At 46.2% G+C, this 22,376-nt stretch overlaps 1 protein-coding gene and 2 non-coding genes across 3 annotated transcripts in view; all 3 read right to left on the bottom strand.

The window, feature by feature from the left end:
- Positions 1–72, bottom strand: trnam-cau (transfer RNA methionine (anticodon CAU)). The gene has a single exon. It is a non-coding gene; the product is annotated as a tRNA-Met (tRNA).
- Positions 73–856: 784 nt separating this feature from the next.
- trnap-ugg (transfer RNA proline (anticodon UGG)) lies at positions 857–946 on the bottom strand. Its single transcript is given in 2 exon segments — positions 857–892; positions 911–946. It is a non-coding gene; the product is annotated as a tRNA-Pro (tRNA).
- Positions 947–12,293: 11,347 nt separating this feature from the next.
- Positions 12,294–22,376, bottom strand: part of LOC148144829 (uncharacterized) — a 167,782-nt gene continuing 157,699 nt past the window's right edge. The window contains exon 4 of the mRNA XM_087975443.1: positions 12,294–12,432. Within this exon, the coding sequence (XP_087831569.1) occupies positions 12,294–12,432 (139 nt within the window). The remainder of the gene's footprint in view (positions 12,433–22,376) is intronic.

The following is a 22,376-nucleotide window of genomic DNA, read 5'->3' as shown; positions in this document are numbered from 1 at the left end:
TAGCAGAGGATGGTTTCGATCCATCGACCTCTGGGTTATGGGCCCAGCACGCTCCCACTGCGCCACTCTGCTCCAACGCACCACGGCCTTTACCACGGGTCCCTTCAGCCTTTCGTCGGGCGCGTGGCATGCACGTTCGAGACTGATGTCAAAGATCTCCACTGCTGTCGTCTTATATAGTGTTGCGCAGACGTATGGAGGCTGTGTAAATATAAACTTTTTCTAACTTCCCACATTCTGTTGGTCGAACTGTGATTTCACTCTGAATGGACGCCATGCGGCCCACCTTCGCTCTGCTGGGTCGACACAGTAAATGAACGTGGGTCTCGATTCGTATCATTCTCTTGTCTTCTCCATGTAATTCTGCACATTGTTACTTTAAACATGACCACCGAATTCCCGTTTGCGACTAATGAATCTGCCTCTTTGTCAGTGTCCGTTAGGAATTTACTGACCCCAACCACTCCCTGTACGAAAGCGTTCTTCCTAATGTCACTTTGGGTTCTTTTCCTCGTGACTTTAAATTTCTGCCGAATCGTTGCCGATCCTTTCAGGTGTGGGAGCATTTTGACTACATTACTTTCTCTGTCTCGACGTCGCATGACTTGGAAAGCTTCCATCGGGCCAGATTTCAAACTTCTGTTCTCCGAAGAGAGCTGTCCCAAATTTCCAATCGAGTCTCATTGCTGACATCCCTCAAACACCGCACCACTCACGTCAACCTATTCGACGGTATCGCCAATCATTTCACTTCGCTGCTTTCTGTCCCAGTGGTACGTCAGGGAGCCCAACCTCGTTTAACGAAGGTGCTTTTTGAGAAAATTAAGCAGGCATGTTTGCACAAGTCATAAAACGCGGGCTCGTCCGGGATTGGAACCCGGGACCTCTCGCACTTCTGTGTCGACGAAGACCCAAAGCGAGAATCATACCCCTAGACCAACGAGCCACACAGCAAGTGCGCTTGCGCCCCGCTCTACCTCTTGAACCAGCTGAATCTTGCTCAGAGTGAAGTATAGTTGACATTGAACAGGCTGGGGCTGTTTTCTCTGGAACGTCGGAGGCTGAAGGGTGACTTTATGGAGGTTTACAAAATTATGAGGGGCATGGATAGGATAAATAGGCAAAGTATTTTCCCTGGGGTCGGGGAGTTAAGAACTAGAGGGCTTAGATTTAGGGTGAGAGGGGAAAGATATAAAAGAGACCTCAGGGGAAAACTTTTTCACGCAGAGGGTGGTGCGTGTATGGAATGAGCTGCCAGAGAAAGTGGTGGAGGCTGGTACAATTGCAACATTTAAGAGGCTTTTGGATGGATATATAAATAGGAAGGGTTTGGAGGTATATGGGTTGGGTGCTGGCAGGTGGGACTAGATTGGGGTGGGATATCTGATCAGCATAGACGGGTTGGACCGAAGGGTCTGTTTCCATGCTGTACATCTCTATGACTCTATGAACAGCTGCTTCTTATTCTGTCTCTGCTTCCGTTTGCCCATCCCCAGAAACCGGGCCCTCTCTGCTGGCAGAAAATTAAACCGTTTTCTTTCTAAACTTTTCTCTGACACCGGAGTGACCAGTGACAAGCATTGCCCTCCTCAACATCGGGTACAGAGAACAGGAGAAGACCCCGCAGACCTCCACAAGTGTGTCATCTCAGCTATGCACATTGGGCCTGTGTGTCAATGTGAAATATATACGTCGAAGTTTTTTGGGAAGCAGATGAGAAGGCGAGGTGCATAACAGTGCGCCGTGATACGGGAAAGCTGCGAAAGACGACATTGAGTGAATTGGAAAGAGCTGCCGGGAAAGAGAGCAATGTACACTGGAGACTCTGAGCCAGCTGAAACTTGCTCAGTGTCAAATACATTCCACTTTGTTACAAGAATTGCAAGCAGCAAAGAGTTTCCAGAACATCAGCTTGTCATTCTGTCCCCGGGATGCGGTTTCTGACTATGCGGATTGTCTTGTTATTCACGTCAAACGGCGATTAGAAACCGGGATCTCTCGCACGTCTGTATCGAAGGAGACCCAAAGCGAAAATCATACCCCTCGACCAACGAGCCACACAGCAGCCATGTCTGCAGCCCCGCTCTACCTCTTGAACCAGCTGAGTCTTGCTCAGAGTGAAATATAGTTGACATTGAACAGGCTGGGGCTGTTTTCTCTGGAGCCTTGGAGGCTGAGGGGTGACTTTATGGAGGTTTACACAATTATGAGGGGCATTGATAGGAGACGGGCTGAAAATGTGTTGCGAGAAAAGCGCAGCAGGTCAGGCAGCATCTAAGGAGCAGGAGAATCGACGTTTCTGGCATGAGCCCTTCTTCAGGAATCCTGCCGCATTGATAGGATAAACAGACAAGGTCTTTTTCCTCAATTGTGGGAGTCTAGAACTAGATGGCTTACATTTACTGTGAGTGGAGAAAGAAATAAAAGGGACTTAAGGGACACCTTTTTAACGCAGAGCATGGTCCGGGTATGGAATTAGCTGTTTGAGGAAGTCGTGGAGGCGCGTATAATTACGACATTTAAAAGGCATCTGGATGGGTCCATGTATTGGAAGGGTTTAGGGAGATATGGGCCAAGTGCTAGCAAATGGGACTAGACTGTTTAGGATAACTGGTCAACATGGATGAGTTGGACTCAATGGTCTCTTTCCATGTTGTAATTCGTGTGACTCTGTGGAATTCTCTTCCCAAGGGAGCAGATGAGGCAGCTTCATTAATTATATTCAAGACACAGTTGGATGGGATATTCCATGGAGGGGAATTAAGGGTAGATGGAATAATGCAGGTAGGAGGAGCTGAGATGATGGATAGATCAGCCATCATCTGAATGAATAGTGGAGCAAGCTCGACAGGCCAAATAGCCGACTCCTGCTTCTATTACTATGATACGATAACTCTGCATTTCCCATGGCTAACCTGTCTAACCTGCACATCCCTGGACATGATGGGCAATTCCAAATCAAGGCAGGTGAGCAATGTAGTAATGTGGAAAGTGAATGTCAGAGAACAATAGAAAGGGACAAAGGGAATAAATGTGCCACTAATCAAAGCTGGATTTAAAAGATCACAAAAATTGAAACTAAAGACTGTTTCTGAATGTGTGCTACACTGTAAGAGAAGTGAACCAATTGACTGAAGAAAATAAGTGTGATCTGAGACTCCTTACAGAGACGTGGTTTTAGGATGACAAGAATTGGATCCTGAATATTGAGGGTACGTGACATTCAAATCAAATGGGAAGTTCGGTAAAGGTAGAGGGTTGGCAATGCAAATCAAAGCACTGATAACATGGCAGTCTGGTGTCAGCTTGGATTTCAGGTCCTGATGTCTCTGTCCTCTGTTGGTCTCCCCGTTCCCACAGAGCTAGGTGTTGTCTGTTCTCAGTTCTGCTGGATTTCTATTGAAGCGTTGACACCCCCCGCGCTCACCACCCCGCCCGCCCAACCCCCTCCCCCCTCCCCCCCCCCCCCCACCCCGCCCCGGCCTTTTACACCTTCCCGAACAATAAAACATTCAGTCTATCAAGGCCCAACCCACAATCTCCCAGCCTGTCAACCATCAGAAAGAGAGAGTCAACTTGGCGGGAAATAAAACAAGTAAAGTGAAAATGTGAAAATGATTGTCCTCAAGTTTCTCTCTGAGGTTCGCACTGCCTTCACCTGCCCAGTACCCAATTCTGGATACTTGGAACTCTTGCACAATTAAATAATGAGAAGTTCAAATCCATTATGTCCAAATCACACTGCAAACACCACCCTCCAGCACCATTTCCATCTATCCTCATGCCAAATGTGTGAGGCTGAAGTAGCCACTTGAAAGCTTGGTAAATGCTTTACCTCTCAGATGAGCTACCAGCTGCATGTACACACTTTCATTGGGATCACCTCTTCAAATCTCAGGAATAATTTCTTACCATGCCCCACCTCAGTTCATCTGATTCTGAAAATTACACTATGTCTTTGTCACCTCTTGAGTTTGATTCTTCTGTCACACACCTGAAGGCCTGAAACATTCTACTCCCCAGATATCTGAGGTCATCCAAATCGCTAAACAAGAAACAAATAACTGTGGATGCTGGAAATCTGAAACAGAAACAAAATCAAAAATTGCTAGAGAACCTCAGTAGGTCTGGTAGCATCAATGGGCAGACAGTACAGTCAACATTTCAGGTCCAGTGACCTCCTTTCGTTCCAGATCACAGCTGCTTCTCGCCTTCCTCACACCAAGTTCATTTAATCTATGATTGCTATGCCTGCTGACGCACACAGGATCCTGGTGATGCAGCAAATCCATTATAAAATGTTAATCTTTGCTCATAGTTTTGTCCCTCGCTATCTCTATCATCTTCTCCAGCTCTAAACCTCTGAACTCAAGGAGCTCAGGAAATGCCCAACATTCTCATTAAAACATGGACAAAAAAGCTTAATCCTCGAGGTGAGATGAGATTGACAGCCCTTGACCTCAAGGCTGCATTCGACTCAATGTGGCATCAAGGTGCTTTGATTAGATTCCAGGATGTAATTTACTACTGCGTACGTTATTCTCTATATAAATCACAACGATCCTCTTGATTAGGTTCCAGTCTGTAATTCACTCCCGAGTATGTTATTCTATATACAAACTATCCCGAACCCCTCAATTAGATTATAGTCTGTATTACACACTCAGTTTTCTGTTATACTGGATTTAATCATCCTCATTCCCTCGATCAAATTTCCGTCTGTAGACCACTTCTGATTGTGTTATTCTGATTAGATTCCAGTCGAGAGTGAACAAAAGGCAGCGCCGAGTTGTTTATGGAGCATGCGCAGTGCGGGTGTCTGAGCTGGTGGAGTTGAAAAGTGAGAGACAGAGCTGGAGGGAGGGACAGGATGGGTTTAGGAACAAGCTGCTGGGAAGTGTTTGTATTCGAGTTAGTACTGAACTCTGGGAAATTCGTTTACACGAGGTTAGAGTGGAAGAATTTCCTCACAGCAATCTCAAACCAAGAGGAACGTTTGTCTCTCCTGCACTGAGAAGGAGAGGCTTCGGAACGGCTGGTTCTTGAAGGTCAGTGAGCTGCAATTCTCTCTCTCTGTCTCTCTCTCTCCCTCCCTCTAAAGAAACAAAAATATGTATCTACAAGAGGACAGTGTGTGTCTGAAAGCGGAGTTTATAGGTGATGTTTCTTCATGCACTCTGATCTTGATCTTCTTGAAGTGAGGATCTGTCAGTTATTCCTGTGATGGAGATAGAGGAAACTGTCTGTAAGTACCCCACTGCTCTCACTATCTCTACTCTCATTGAGGGATGAGTCTTGTGGAGGGCCAGAACACGCCCTTCCCCGAAGGGCATTTGTCAGCTAGTTGAGTTTTTCATGACAGTCCAGTAATGTTTCACGGTCAGTATTTGAGTTACTTTCACACAAATTGCTGGATTCAAAGAACTCCGTGGTGACCCAATGGTTAGCACTGCTGCTTCTCAGCTCTGGGGACCTGGATTTGATTCCAGACTCGGGTGACTGCGTAGAGTTTGCACTTTATTCATATGTCTGTGTGGTTTCCTCTCGGTGCTCCTGTTTCCTCCCACAATTCAACGAGATATGGGTTAGGTGGGTTGGCCATGCTAAATTGCCCATAATGTGCAGGGATGTGCAGGCTGGGTGGGTAAGCCATGGGGAATGCAGGGAAATGGGGTGAGTCTGCGTGGGATGCTCTTCAGAGGATGGGTGTGGATTCAAACGGCCTGCTTCCACACTATAAGGTTTTTATGATTCTTAACTCCTTTTAGTATCTTAAACAGTTCGATTTCTCAATCTCTATTTTTTCCTGATTTAAGTTTGTTATACAGAGAATCACAGAGACACATTTATCAGCAAATAAATTATTCCAAGCAAATGTCTTTTCAGGATCTTAGAGTGAATCAATTCATCAGGATTTGAAAACCATTAGATTGTCAATGTTTGTCTGTGGGAAAAGTTTGCAAACATCAGTGTCCTCAGTGACAAATGGACAAGTCCTGAACCAGTCCCACAGATTGAATACCATCCAACCATTCACAGCAGGGAGAGATTAAATCGCCACAGTGGCTCAATTCCAGCCTCAGGCGACTGTCTCTGTGGAGTTTGCACATTCCCCCTGGGTCTGCATCAGCTCCACCTGGGTACTCCGGTTTCTTCTCCCAATTCAAAGATGGGCAGGTTAGGTGAATTGGCCATGTAAAATTGCCCATAGTGTCGGGACGTGTAGGTTAGGTGCATTAGTCAAGGGTAAATGTTCAGTCATGGGGTAGGAGAATGGTCTGGATGTCTTTATCCCCAGAGGGTTGGTGTGGACTTGTGGACTGTAGGGATTCTATAAGTCCATTAACCCTGTCCTGTGTCTGGGTGAGGAATCAGCTGATCATCCAACATTATCTACACCACAGAAACCATGGAAATGTGCAAACTGCGGGAAGGGATGCAAATGCTTATACATGCTGGAAATTCATTGATGCTGTTACACTGGAGATAAGTCATTCATCTACTGTTTGTGGGAAGGGATTCAATCAATCACCCGTCCTTGAGAAACAAGAATGAATTCAGTGGGGAGAGGCCATTCATCTGTCCTGAGTGTGGGAAGAGATTAAGTGACTCATCCTACCTGCTGATACACCAGTGAGATCACACTGGGGAGAGGCCATTCTCCTGCTCTGAGTGTAACAAGGCATTCTCTGTTATCAACCTCTAGGCACACCAACTGGTTAACACTGAGAGACCTTTCAAATGCTCACATTGAGAGAAAAGCTTTAAACACAGACATGAAATGCTGATACATGAGTATGTTCACACTGCAGAGAGGCTATTCCCCTCTCTGTGTGTGGGAAACGATTTGTCCATTCAAAAAAAACTTCTGAAACTCTAACGAATACATACTGGTAAGAGGCTGTTACCTGCTGCTTTTCTGGGATAGGACTTAATTAGTCATCCCACTTAATGTGTCCACACCTGTCTCAGGTAGCTGTGTGCTGCTACTGCTGTTCTGAATAAAATTCAGGTGGATCTCCCCCCACCGCCCCCCCATCCCCGCCCTCCCCCGCCACAGGAGGACCAGGGAACAGATGCAGTGGAACAGCGAGATGTGGCGCTTGTGATGTCACATGGTTCGGCCAGCAAAAGGCGGCATTGTGTTACTGTACTTCTCAGAAAGAGAGAGAAACTCTGACTTTGAAAGAATGAATTATAAACGTGATGAATCAAAGTTTGTCCCATTGCAGGCAGAACTGGGAACACACCAACACGCACAGGCACAAAATCAGATTCACAGACAGCTATAAATAAACTTTCAGACACACGCTTCCGGGACAAACTGTGCCACTGCAGACAGTTTGTCATTCATACACAGACGGACACACTCAAACTTCCCTCCGACAAAATCTGTGTCCCATTACTTGCAGAGATAGTCACATCAACACAGAAAAACAGACATTAACACAGAGATGGAAGCGCAATACAATCAGAGTGAGACACAGAATCACTGACTTTTACAAACATGTCCAGAGATATACTCAGACAATGTTGTGCTCAGCTGTGTGAAAATCCTTGTTTCCTTGTGAAACAAATCTGTATCCTTTGGGTGCAGAAGCTTGTGTTTTGTTGTGGCTGCTGCTGGTTTGAAACTGAAGCTTTGTCTCTGTGTGGATTTTAAGTCTGTAATCTGTGTGTGAGGTGAGGAGGTGGGGGAAGGAGGAGAGGGACAGACAAACAGATAGTTTGGACTAAACTATTGAGCTGCTGCTTTCTCTTACCCCACTCCCGCTTCCTCTTAACTCACAAATTGCAATGCTCCATCCCTGGGGAAGGTATACTCTCGGTCGAAGAGCTGAGCTTTGGGCACAGAAAAGTCTTTAAGTCATAGACCTGAAGGTATTTAAAGCAGGTTCTGTCAGTCAGAGTTCCCTTTGCCATGTGGATGGAGCAGGAGGTGAGTATGAAAGGGTGTGTGTGTGTGTGTGTGTGTGTGTGTGTGTGTGTGTGTGTGTGTGTGTGTGTGTGTGTGTGTGTGTGTGTGTGTGTGTGTGTGTGTGTGTGTGTGTGTGTGTGTGTGAGAATGAGTGTGGGTACTGTTAGAGTCTCAGTGTCAGTTTTGATCGATTAACCAACGTTCATCACCCCCACACCGTCCCTGAAACATCCAGACTGACGTTGATTCTTGGAGCAGGGCCTGTCTCTCATGGATGAGAGGGAGTGTATGAAACCATAGAGAAAGGTGGGACCCACTGGAATTGTATCCCTTCCTCAGTCTCTCTATGTGTTTCCTTAACTTCTGTTTTTCTGACTTTTCTCCCTTTTCTCGCTCACTCTGTGTCTCTCTTTCTTCTTGTCTTCCACTCCCATCCGTCTGTCCCATGGGTTCAGGAACATAATTGTTTGATGTTTGCGTCACCTACTGACCCTGATCACTCCCTGTACGAAAACGTTCTTCCTCATGTCACTTTTACTTCTTTTCCTCGTGATTTTAAAACTCTGCTGAATCGTTGTCGATCCTTTCAGGCGTGGGAGCATTTGCACGACATTATTCCTGTGTCTGGACCCGCATGACTTGAAAAACGTCAATCAGGCCAGCTTTCAACCTACTGTTCTCCAAGGAGAACTGTCCCAACTTTCCAATCTCCCTTCATTGCTGACAATCCTCATACACGGCACAATTAACGTCAACCTGTTCAGCGCGATCTGCAATCACTTCACTTCCCCGCTTCCTGAAATTTCACGCTCACAATTGGGCAATAATGCAGTTGGAGGATTCATTCAGAGTCGCCATGCGCGGGCGAACGATGTGCAATGCTTGTTTTCACTTTGAGCAAGTGTTTCCTTTTACCCTGTTCGCTGTAACGGGAGCTCGGTCCCATCCCTCCTTCAGGCAGTCCGATCTCGTTTAACATAGTTGCGCCGGTGTTTCTGCACACGGAAATTTCAGAAATGAGGCCCCGTCCGGGATCTCTCCCAAGTCCGCCCAACTGAAGGCCCGAAGTGAGAATCATACCGCTGGACCAACGAGACACAGGCCTTTCCAGGCGCGCGCTGCCCTGACCCCGGACGCTCCAAACGCCCTCCCCGAAGCAGCTGAGACTTGCTCAGTGTGAAAAACGTTTAAGTTGCCCCAAGAATCGCCAGCAGCAAAGAGATTCCACAACATTTGCTTCTCATTCCGTCTCCCTGCGCCCAGGACCCTGCTGTTTGTCCCGTTCCCAGTCACTGGACTCTCTCCACTGGCGGATAATTAAACCATTTTGTTTCTACTTGCAACTGTTCTGCGGGAGGGCAGAGCCCATTCGCTCTTCTGCTTTCTCTCAATCACTTGGGATGGGAGACGTCAGTTCCACTAATGCGTAGGAAATGGGCAAGTTTTAACTACATTACAAAGGTCTGTAATCAAAGAGACAGCAAGATGCTGTGCTGGTGGGACAGAGAGAAATGGACACCGGAAACTGTTCCCTCAGGTAAGTTCATATGAGTGTATTTGTGTGCAGCCTATTCGGTGCTCAGAATTCGTCTGCACACAGCAATCCTGCAGAAAGACTTTTCTAACACGGGCGTCTGTTTATTTGCTGCGAACGGGCAGCAGTGAACATCTGAGCACCAACTGTCCCAGATGAAGTTGAAAATGAGCCATTGTATCTCCCTCAGCCGCTCTGTCCCAGAGACAGGGAGAGGGGCGGCATAAACGCGTGACGTCATTCCTCCGCAGCCTGAAGCCGTTCAGTCAATCATTTCCATGTGACTCTCTGTCACTATAATCTCTCCGAGGCGATTCGCAATCGGTGATATGTGTCCTAATCATGGGAACTGTGTCAGTATGGTGATGCTGCTTTCGAAATGCTGATCGTCCTGTCATTCACGTCTGAACCGGAGTGGGGAATTATTGCAGGGTTTGAATACGACCGCAAATAATGTGGCTTTGCGGCTCAGTGGTAAACACTGCTGTCTCATAACGGGACCTGAATTCGATCCGACCCTTGTGCGGCTTGTTTGTGTGGAGTTTGTTCAATCTCCTCGTGTCTGCGTGGGTTTCCTGCGGTGCTCCGGATTCCTTCCACAGTCGAAAGATGTGCAGCTTAGGTGTAGTGACCATGCTAAACTGCCCCATAGTGCCCAGAGGTCGGTAGGTTAGGCGCATCAGTCAGAAGTAAATGTCCGGTCTGGGCGGGTTACTCTTCGAAGGGTTGATTCGGACTTGTTGAGCAGGAGGGCCTGTTTCCGCAGTGTAGGGATTCGAATTCGAATTGTTTCAACTTCACCAGCTCATTCCCATTTCAGAGACGGGTGTTAGGATTCAGTTCAGAGCAGACTGGCGGAAAGCAACTCAAATCTCCACAAGCACTTCCCCTCAATTGTGTAAGTTGGGCCAGTGTTTAGTGACATATTCAGCTCAGATGCTCGAAGATTTGGGAAGCAGAGGCAAAGGCAAGATATAGAACAGAGTACCGTTACAAAGGGAAGCAATAGCAGACGAGAGTTTCGATCGAGGTACATGAACCCAGCACCCTCCTGCTGCTACACTCTACTTTCCCACACGGAGTGTTTTCCATAGATCCCTTCAGCCTTTCGTCTGGCGTGTGGCAGGCACGTTCGAGACTGATGTCAAAGATCTCCACTGCTGTCGTGTAATATGCTGTTGCGCAGACGTATGGAGGCTGTGTAAATATAAACTGTTTTCTAAATTCCCACATTCTGTTGATCGAACTGTGATTTCACACTGAATCACAACATGTGTCACAGCGCAGACGGAGGCCATGTGGCCCACCTTCGATCTGCTGGTTCTACACTGTTAGTAAACGTGTGTCTCAATTCGTATTTCCGTGCCTTTTCCGTGTAAATCTGCACATCTGAACATGACCACCGAATTCCCTTTCGGGTCCATTGAATCTTCCTCTTTGTCAATGTCAGATAGGGATTTACTGACACTAACCACTCCCTGTACGGAAACGTTCTTCCTAATGTCACTTTTACTTGTTTCCCTCCTGACTTTAAAACTCTGCCGAATCGTTGTGGATCCTTTCAGTCGTGGGACCATTTTCACAACATTATTTCCTGTGTCTCGGCCTCTCATGATTTGCAAGGCTTCTGTTCTCCGTGGAGAGCAGTCCCAATTCTCCAATTTCGCTTCATTGCTGACATTCCTCAAGCACCGCATCTCTGGCAAGTCGGAGTAGTAGAAGACCCAAAGCGAGAATCATACCCCTAGACCAACGAGCTGGATACCAGGCGCACCCCATCGCCCGTACCCGCCCCAGCTCTTGAACTAGCTGAGACTTGCTCAGTGTGAAATACATTTGAGATTGCTCTTAGAATTGCAAGCGGCAAACAGTTTCCAGAACAGCTGCTTCTCATTCTGTCTCCTTACTGCTTTTTGTCCCGTCCCCAGGAACCGGGCTCTCTCCACTGTCAGATAATTCAACCGTTTTATTTCTAAACACTTTTCTGATACCCAGGTGGCCAGTGACAAGCACTGCCCTCCTCAACATAGGGTACAGAGAACAGCAGAAGACCACGAAGACCTCCACGAGTGTGTCACCTCAACTGTGCACATTGGGACAGTATATCACTGGGAAATATTTATGTTGAGTTTTTTTGGGAAGCAAATGAGAAGGCAAGGTGCAGAACAGAGCGCCCTTAGACGGGAAAGCTGCGAAAGACGACATTACGTGAATAGGAGAGAATAGGACATGGCGGATTTCAGGCCCTAAAATCATCGAACTGTAGGTGGGGCTGGTGGGTCTTCAAGTGGAAAATGAGGCGTTGTTCTTCCATCTGGAGCCCGAGCTTTGCTGGAACACTGCTGCATGCCTGAGGCTGAGATGTTGGCCAGGGAACATGGTGGCGTGTTAAAGTGGCGGGCAACCAGAAGCTCAGGGCCTTTTTTGCGGGCAGAATTGAGATGTTCTGCGAAACAGTCACCCAGTTTATGCATCATGCTACGTTGGGGAAACTACATTGTGAGCAGCGAATGCAGTAGACTAGGTTGTGGCAAATGTGCAGGCAAAGTGCTGCTTGACCTGGCAGGTATGTTCGAGCCCTTGGATATTCAGGAGGGAGTAGGTAAATGGGCAGGTGTTACACATTCGGCGGTTGCAGTGGAAAGTGCCTTGGGACTATGGGAGGTGGGTGTGGGGTGTTGAGAGTGAAGGAAGAGTGGACCCTAGGTCTAAGCCTTGCCCATTTACCTCCTCTTATATACAAATCCCTGAAGTTGGAAGAACACTCCATTGAATGAGTCAGTACCACGTGAGTCATGAACTAATTCGTATTCATGTTCCAGGGCCAGCATCATTATTGTGTCACAGCAGCTGCAGGCCATCAACTGGGGCTCGCCCTATGACGTCACGGTCGGCTAGAAGCCTGCCGGACAGTTTATCAAAGAAACCTCCCGGTGGGTCTGGGCAACCCTGCATCGGGAAGTACTGGGATGGCCAATCTCTACCAGTTTACATGGGGAACACATCTCCGCATTACGCAGTCTCGAGGCAAACGTCCCGTCCTTCCACTTAAAGTTCAAGAGCACTCAAACCGAAATTCCCCAGGTACGTTTGGCAGAATGTTTTCCAGGTGTTCGCAAAGTATGTCTATGAGCACTTTGTTAAAGTTTGAATTTTGCGAGTGTTGAAATTTTGTACTTTTGAGCGAAATCACAATTCGATAAAACAGAATGTGGGAATTTAGACAGAGTTTATATTTGCGTGTCAGCGAAATGTCTGTGGGTGCGTGATGGGAGCATAACCCAGAGGGGAAACCATCTCTCCTATTCACTCAATGTCGTCTTTAGCAGCTTTTCCGTATCATGGCGCACTGTTGTGTACCTCGCCTTCTCATCTGCTTCCCAAAACACTTCGACATAAATATTTCACATTGATATACTGGCCCAATGTGCACAGTTGAGATGACACACTTGTGGAGGTCTGCGTGGTCTTCTCCTATTCTCTGTTGAGGAGGGCAATGCTTGTCACTGGTCACTCAGGTGTAAGAGAAAAGTTTAGAAACAAAACTGCTTATTTTTCTGCCAGTAGAGAGGGGCCGGTTCCGGAGACGGGAAAAATGGCAGCAGGGAGACAGAATGAGAAGCAGCTGTTCTGTAAATTCTTTGCCTGACCCCATTAAAAACACACGACTACGCAGCTGGAGGGAGAGCAGCGAACACACCGCCCCTAGATGGTCACGAACCACCAACCCTTTAGTTAACAGCTGAACGCGCTTACCAATTGCGCCACAAAGACAAGGAACCACACTACCTTCCCCATCGCTTAGGGGAGGCGATTAGTGGATTCATAATTCAGCCTCCCCGCCGAGAATTACAATTGTCGTCTATCAGTTTTACTTTTCCATAATAAAGCCTGGGACATTCATTGTGGAGACACCGGAGACACTCTGATCCCACTCTCTGAAGACACATCCATGTCACGAGGAACAAGCTTTCTTACTCCGGGGCCGTCGCCCTTCGAGCCTTTCAGTGTTTTGCCTGTTCCCGAGTTCTCGCATTGGCTCGGAATGGGAAGTGGTTTGAATTCCTGATGTGCAGGAACGACAATTCTTTCAATGTCTCAGATCAGTTCATGTCCGGAGAACATCAGAGTCAATCTCCCGGCTTCTTCAACAAGGGGACGGTGCCTGGACTGTCTCTGCTCTTTCGGACAGTTCATCTTTCATTCTTCTCTAAATCCGCTTCCCAAAGAGTTTCTAAAGGTTCACAAAGCTGGTAACTGGGATTTCTGAGGAGAAAGTAAGGACTGCAGATGCTGGAGATCAGAGCTGAAAATGTGTTGCTGGAAAAGCGCAGCAGGTCAGGCAGCATCCAAGGAACAGGGGAATCGACGTTTCGGGCATAAGCCCTTCTTCTCTATTCCTGAAGAAAGGCTTATGCCCGACACGTCGATTCTCCTGTTCATTGGATGCTGCCTGACCTGCTGCGCTTTTCCAGCAACACATTTTCAGCGACTGGGATTTGTGTTTTGCTCCATGAACATTTTTTCATTTCCGAACTGACAATATTTTCCCAAAATCTCTTTCCAAGAGTACGCCATGCTTCATTTCCAGGGATGAGGAATTTCCATTTTGGGGAGACATTCCCAAGGTTGGGAATGTTCGTTTTGGAGCAAAGAAGATTAACTGGAGATTTCCTGGGGTTGTTGGTAATGATGGGAGAAGAAGCGGTGGGAATGGGCAGATTAATGATAAGAAGCACAATTTTCCGCTGACCAGAGTCAGTTACCAGAGGACAGGGATTGAAGTTCTTGAATGAAAAGCAGCACTTGTGCCTAATAAACACAGAGAATACTGCAGAAAACCAACAGGTCGAGCAGCATCTGTGGAAAGGTAAACAGAGCTGACGTTGTGAGTCTGGTACGTTGTTTGTTCAGAACCCGAGTTTCCTGCATGGCAATAAATTACCAGACATGTGAAAACGGGACTTTATTGAGACGGGCTTTGTGAAGTTTGAGCGATAGTGCAACCAACAGGAAGTCATTTAAAATCGCCAGCGAAGAAAGCATAGTCAGCAGGTTACCACCCTGGGCGGGGGAGCCCCAAAGGATCTCTACGCCAACACCTTAAGTGTTCGGCCACAACTGCACGCCCAAAGTTATGCTGCAAAATTTCTCATGGAATGGTTCTAACAGGAAAGGTGTGTATTGGGCTTGTCCTGTCCGCGCCATAGCCCCAGCGTATCCTGTTGCCCTGGATTTGATCAAGACAGAGGAGGCTGATGGGAGATCGAACTGAACTACACACATTGATGAGAGATAGAGCGGGCGGGAAGGATCCATTCCCATGCGTAGAGAGATTAATAATCAGGGCCGAAAATAAGGAGCCACTTCAAGAAATTTGGGGTTCATTCAGCAAAGCTAATGCAGAACTCTTCACAGAAAATTGTGATGAAAGTCTCTCGAGTTATTTTGATGAGGAGTGTTGATGATGCTAATACAATCGGTAGGATGAACGTAGATTGGTAAATGTATTTGGTGACAGTTCTGTTCTAGCCCTCTGACGTTAACACGGACATGCACAGCAATGGGAACCTTCACAAGGTGAACAACCAAAGATAATCACCGTCACTGATTCCCTTCCACCGGCCCAACTTTGTGAAGCAGTATCTTTCACTGGCAAAGGAAACACCGTTGTCCTCAGGTGCCTCCTTTATTTCGATCACGATTTCAAGCCTCTCACTGTTCTAATCTCATTTCGAAACACTTGGCTCACAGCCTCAAACGAAGCTCTGCGGGTATCTGCTTGTTCTACCCGAACAGGCAGTGGGTTGCAGATTCCCACCAGTCCCAATGTGAGTGAAATACTTTTCCCCCTCCACTGATTTGAATCTGAAAGAAGAAGCCGGGGAGCAAGCTCCCTTTCTTTTCGACGACATTTCTCATTTTGTAGTCGGCAGGGTTCACACCTGCGTGGGGAAACCGCAATGGATTTCAAGTCCATCACATTAACCACTCGGCCCACTAATACAGAACCACACTGACAACTTCACTTCCCAGGTATGTCTGCCTGTGGAGCTGAGAAAGAGTGAATAATCGCAGAGTTTGTTTGAATTCAATCACTTCACAGTGATTCGAAAGGGTTAAATATCTGCACATGGCGAGTCGAGGTGTTTCATCCCAAAAGGTGAAATGAACTTTCCGTTAAACACAAAACTAGAAATTGCCGGAGGAACTCAGCAGGTCAGGCAACATCTGTGGAAAGAGAATCAGAGACAACATTTCAACATTCTGTTTTCTCCGACAGGCACTGTCAAACCTGCCGAGTTTCTCTTTTTGTCTCGGCTTCTCAGCATCCACAGTCCCTTACTTTAGACATTAATTCAATTCCGAAACCCCTTTGTGGAGAGGATTTCCGTTTGGGGAACATTTTCCTGACCCCATTGAAAGCGTTCAGCTTCGAAGCCAAGGAAGAAAAGCGAACACACCGCCCCTGGGTGGGCTCATACCACCAACCTTTCGGTTAACAGCCGAACGCGCTGACCAATTGCGCCACAGAGACATGCATTGGCCTGTGCTGCACTATCGCTTAGGGGAGGCTATTAGTGAATTCATAATTTAGCCTCCCCTCCTAGAATTACAATTGTTGTCTTCCGCGCAGTCTTGCGAGAGATCCCGGCTTTCTTAACTTGACTTGTGCAAAAATGCCCGATTAAACTTCTCAAAAAGAACCTTCGTTAAATGAGGCTGGGCTCACTGGAGTACGAATGGACAGGAAGTGAAATGATTGGAGATAGCATTGAACAGGTTGACGTGTTTCCTTCCCTAATTTTCTTATCCCTATGCCAATTGGCACGTGGCTTGGGCAGTAATGTTATTACACACACTGGAGCAGTGGGATTTGAACCTGAGCCTCAGGGCTCTATGGGAGACTTCAGCTTCACCACAAAAGAAACTCTACTAGATAGGTCCTCTTCTGTTGAATGAGAGGAAACAGCTTCTTCCTCAACATGAGACACAACCACTGTACCCTCCGTGCCCATTACAATAAATTGAGCCGCCTCCTGTTGAATGAATTAGTGGGAACCCCTCTCCGAACTCCAAGAAGCGGGGGGCCCGGCTGGAGGCTGGATTTGCTCAAGGCTTGTATCTATTAACTTATTTAAATGGTACCTCCTGTATGGGAGTATGGTTTACATTAAAACCAGAGGATCATGTCAGAGTGTTTGTTTATATTTAGCAGTTGTAGTTGGTAAAATACACTCCCTGGAGGAGCACCTTCTGTGATGCTGCATTTCTTGCCTTCTGCCCTTCCCCCATTTGTTATCTCTCATCTCGATTTTACATTTTCAGTCAAATTTAATTTCACATTAATCAGCCTTGGTATTCACTGTGTATTATTAATTAAACTGTTGGTTTGTTGTAAAACAAAATTAATGGTGTAATTTCATTTATGTTGTCTGAGTTTGACATTGAATGTGCAGGTGTGAATGCCAGTAAGTTGTAAACATAAATCAAGAACTTGTGCTTTTTAAACAAAAAGACGAGTTCAATGGTATTACTGGCATTGTCTCCTTTGAGGATGATGATTATAGTCTGACCAACAAACCATTTCATGCAGTCACCCAGTTTAATTAAAATCTTTCGGAAAATAATTCTGGCAGGCAAAGATTTATACAACCCAAAATCATGTATATTCTTATCTTTTAAGCCGTAACAGATAGCATTGCGTGGCGGTTTGAGACGGAAACTTCGCTGGAAAGAATGTAGATTGATGAGGGAAGTCAAAATGGCAGAGTCTCGGGCCACAATCTATCAGTCTGGCTTGATTGCATGAGTGGTGGTTCTTCAAAAGCACCTTCCAAGTCATGACCTCAACCACCAAGAACAGACAAGTGTGAACACAGCATTCCGACTGCAAGATATATCGCATTGTTTCTTTGTTATTAGCCAAAATGCTGGAACTCACTCCTGAACATTGTTACAGTCCACACCATATTTGTGAAGCAATTTAAGAGGCAGTTCCGCACCACCTTTTCAAGGTCAGTTTGGGAAGAGTTGTTGGCACAGCCAATGATATTCACATCTCATGAAGTAGGAAGCAAAGAGTCCACGGTGTTGGGAGGCTGTATGTTAGCATGGCTAGAGGATTGGCTAACTACCACAGTTGTGGTAAGGGGCATGTTCAGGATGACAACTTGTAACTGGTGATGTACCACAGGGATCAGCGCTGGGGCCAACATTATTTACAATATATATACGAATTACTTAGATAAGTAAAGTGAAGGTACTATTGCTAAATTTGCAGAAGAGACAGTTGATGTGAAAGCAGGTGGTGAGGATGACATTAGATATCTGGAGAGGGATATAGACAGGTTAAGCAAATGAGCGAAAGCTTGGTAGATGGGGAAATGAGGTAATGCAGTTTGTCAGGAGGTGAAGAACTGAATATTAAATGGAGAAAGCTTTAGAATAGAGGGATTTGGAATCATATCCACGAATCTCTTCATCCAATTTCAGTGAGTAATAGGGAGGCAAATGGGAGGTTGGCCTTTTCAATAGAGTAGAAATGTAGGGAGGTTATAGGGAACCTATGTAAGGCATTAGTCAGGCCACAACTGAATACTGCGAACAGTTTAGGGCCCTTTACCTGAGGAAAGATATATTGGCACTGGAGGCAGTCAAGAGAAGGTTGGCCATGATGATACCAGGATGAAAAAAATGTCTTATGAGGAGAACTGAATAGGTTGGGCCTGTGCTTATTAGAAGTTAGAAGAATTAGAGGTAACCTTATTGTCACGGACAAGATTCTGAGGAGATTTGACAGGCGAGACGTGCAAAAGTGGGACCAGAGGAAGTAACCTCCAAATAAGAGATTGCATGTTTAGGACAGATAGGAATTTCTCCTGAGGGCAGTAAATCTGTGGAACTTGATACTACAGAGGGCTGTTGAGCCTGGGTTGTTACGTGCATTCAAGGCTGAGATAGTTTTTTTTTAATCAGTACGTGAATTGAGGATTATGGGGAAATGGCAGCAAAATGGAGTAAATGTTTCCCAGAATAATCGTGATCTGAATAAATGGCAGAGTCAACTCAATGGGCTGAATTGAATAGTAAATAGTAAGGAGGAAAAGGAGACAACTGGCAATTACAGACCAGTCAGTGTTGGGAAGCCGAGAGATTGTAGGGAGTTGGTGGCATTTGGGAATTGTTCCTGGATTTAACATCTGGAGTTTCAAATTGATGCTGCTATGGCCTCGAGGCAATTTGAAATCAATTTATGTATCTGGAATATAAACTTATCGCTGCTTTGGTGATCTTATCAATTGTCATAAGTACTTATCTTGTTCACTAATAAACTTTTTTTTAAGGAAGGAAATCTTCAGTCCTTTCCCAGTTTGGTGAATGTGACACTCTTGATCCAAAGTCATGTTTTGACTCTTAACTGCCCTCTGAATTGGCACTTGGTTATTTTTTGGGAGACCAAGTGTCACGTTCCATGAATGAATAAAGAAAATTATTCAGGACAAGATTGTCAATGTCACTGTCAGTGAAGGGAAGAGTGTGATCTAGTGATACTGGTTAAGTAGCCCAGAGATCTCGGTCTTCTGAGAACAAAAATTAAAATCCCATCATGGATGCTCGTGGACTTTATTTTCAATGAACAAAAAGATCTGGAAGTGAGAGTTTGTCTCTGTACTGGCAACCAGAAAACCATTATTGGCTAAGACAATTAATTGCAGATGTTGGAGATCAGCAACAAAAGGCACAATTGCTGGGGAAATGCAGCAGGTCTGGCAGCATCTGTGGAAAGAAAACAGTTAATGTTTTGAATCCAGCCTAATTTTGAAGGGCCACCGGACTCAAAACAGTAACACTGTCGTCTCCTCATAGATGCTGCCAGAACTGTTGTTTTTGTCCAATCATTACAGAGTGTTGTGAAAGTGTTCTTTTAGGGAGGGAAATCTACCACTCACAACCCTACGCACGCGTGCACACGCTCACATCATGTGGCTCCAGACCTACTACAATGTGATGGACTCTCAACTGCATTCAAGCATGTAGCCAATTGCTCGGTCCAAAGGCCATGAGGGATGGGGAGCAAATGTTGGACGTGCAAGCAACAATCCCATCCCTCAAAATATTTTCTTATATATTATAAATCATAGGTTAATGAAGGACAACCAAAACAAACTGCTATGTGAAAGTCATGCCCAACTAACCTGATTTGCTTGTAGTTATAAATATTGTTTTAAAATCCTCTTCAGAGAGGACATTGGTTCCATCATTGTTGGAATACTGCATGCAATTCTGTGATTTCTACTACAGGAAGGGTGTTGTGAAACTTGAAAGGGTTCAGAAAACATTTACAAGGATGCTGCCAGGTTGGAGGGTTTGAGCTACAGGAAGAGGCTAAATAGACTGGAGCTATTTTCCCTGGAGCTTTGGAGGCTGAGGGGTGACATTAAAGACATTTATAAAACCATGAGGGGCATGGGTAGGGTAAATAGGCAAGGTATTTTCCCTTGGGTGGGGGAGTCCAAAATGAGAGGGCATAGGTTTAAGGTTAATGGCAAATGGAGTTTAATATAGATAAGTTTGAGGTCTTACGTTTTGTATAGTCAAATCAAGGTAGGAATTTCATGGTGAATGGTAGGACCTTAAGGAGTGTAGTGGAACAGAGGGATCTTGGAGTACATGTTCACAGTTCTCTGAAAGTGGAGTCACAGGTAGAACTTTTTTGGCACACTGGCCTTCATCAGTCATGGCATTCAGTATAAAATACCGAATTAGAGTCGAGATAAGCACCAAATAATAACACATACCAACAAGCACCAAATCAGTTTCATATGCAGTATTTCAAACCAAGAGATGTTGGGGTGCAGGTTCATAGCTCCGAGAAAGTGGAGTCATGGGTAGACAGGGCAGTGAAGAAGACTTTCGGCATGCTTGCTTTTATCAGTCAGAGCACTGAGTACAGGAGTTAAGATGAATTGATGCAGCTGTCACAGATTCCACACAACAACAACAAGACGTGACCCTGCCCTCCCCTGACTGACCGTCCCTTTGCATATCAGGGGGAAGACACCCCTTTAATTGTGATGATCAGAAAACATCCCATCCTTCAAAAAAAGGGCTGTGTTCACAAATATTTTGACAGAGGAAGGAAGTTGCAATCTGGGTGAAGATCAATCTTCATTCAGAGAGCGAGAGAGGAAGAGCAGCAGCAGCTTCAGAAGTTTATGGTCCAACTTCTGAAAGGTCCTTGTCTGATTTGCAGTTGTTTCTGGGCTTGTAATATCGTACTGCAGCATATTGTAGATCTTCAGTAAGAGTGTCAATACTGCACTACAGAGGTCCACTCAGCAACTTGAGTCCATGTGAACTCTTCGTGGAGGTATGCAGTCTGCCCCATAACCCTGTTGGTTTACAGTTACATATAGATCGACACAAAGATCTTTGGGATTAAGAGAGGAAAGAATGTTCCAATGTAACTAGAATTACGTTCAGATTTTCTCTCATGGACTGACTGTGATGACCTTTGCAATCTCTTCACAGGAATATTAAAAGAGAAGAATTTGGCGGCAGAAATCTCAGACCAAACATCACATCAAAGTCTGACAGTCACTTGTTTCACGAGGGCGTGGATATTGATGGCCTTGAAAACAAAGGGGAGAAGGTTTGTCTGCTTAGTTAGGTTTTAAACGTCAGTGTGACGGGAAACTCAGAGTCTCACATACCCACACACCAGAGTAGTGACTGGAACAAGCTTTGCAGACTGAATGAGAGTGTTCCAATTATCAGCGGGTTCACCAGTAACACCACACACATGCTGTAAGCGTGAGTGAATTTTCAACTGATTGTTATGGTCTGATACAGACGAGGGCACCAGCACCATGGAGAAACCGTGGAAATGTGGGGAGTGTGGGAATGGTTTCTCTTCGCCATCTGCGCTGGAGATTCATCGACGTTTGCGCACCGGGCAGCGGCTGTTCACCTGCACTCAGTGCAGGAAAGGCTTCACTCAGTTACACCACCTCCTGGCCCACCAGAGGGTCCACACCAGCAAGAACCAGTTCATCTGCCCCCTGTGTGTGCAGGGCTTCACTCAGTCACACCACCTGCTGCCGCACCAGCGGATGCACACCGGGGAGAAACCGTTTTCCTGCTCCGTGTGCGGGAAGGGCTACACCCAGTCGTATCACCTGCTGCTCAGCTTCCGCGTCCACACTGGGGTGAAGCCGTTCACCTGTCCCGTGTGGAGCAATGACTTCTATTATTCCTCCACCCTGCGCAAATACCAGCGCATCCACACCAAGGAGCGGCCGTTCACCTGTCCAGTGTGTGGGAAGGGCTTCACCCAGTCATGCAACTTGTGGAGACACCAGCAACTTCACAAGTTAGATGGCGCAGGGATTCAGGTTGGACTCTGCTGTTACCGCTGCTGAGAGTCACATCTTGAACCCTGTTTAGTGGGTGAAGTGGGAGGGGTAAGGGGTTCCTTTATGCTGAATGGCCGCTCTCTCACCCACTTTACTTCCAGTGGGGGCTGATGCTCTCTGAGCCTGGGATTGCACCTTCCCTACGGAAACAGTCCAGAAGCGGCTGAAGTGCAGGTAGATCTGAAATAGATGCATTTGTCTCTGTCCCATTGAGTCTCCAGCACAGTCGATCCAATTGGCCTCTGTTAGTGTTTATGCTCCACCTGAGCCTCCACCCACCCCTTCATCAGCATACAGGTATCCCCTGCTTTTTGAAAGTTCACTTTACCCCCTATCCCCTCCCCTCCCTTGCCTGTGTCAAGTCTTAATCCTAACTTCGACCTGCTATTTATTGCCGATGCATGGTTTCTGTCCCTGTATTCACCTCCCATTCATGTGTCTATCCAGATACACCTTCAGTGTTGCTAAGGTGCCTCTTACCACTACATCCACTGGAAGTGCATTC

The sequence above is a fragment of the Chiloscyllium plagiosum genome, unplaced genomic scaffold (assembly GCF_037043375.1).
Source record: "Chiloscyllium plagiosum isolate Xiang-an unplaced genomic scaffold, Cpla_swu_hap1 HiC_scaffold_27, whole genome shotgun sequence".
NCBI lineage: Eukaryota > Metazoa > Chordata > Chondrichthyes > Orectolobiformes > Hemiscylliidae > Chiloscyllium > Chiloscyllium plagiosum.
Note: the sequence above shows the minus strand (reverse complement) of the source record. Positions and strands in the feature narration are given on the sequence as shown.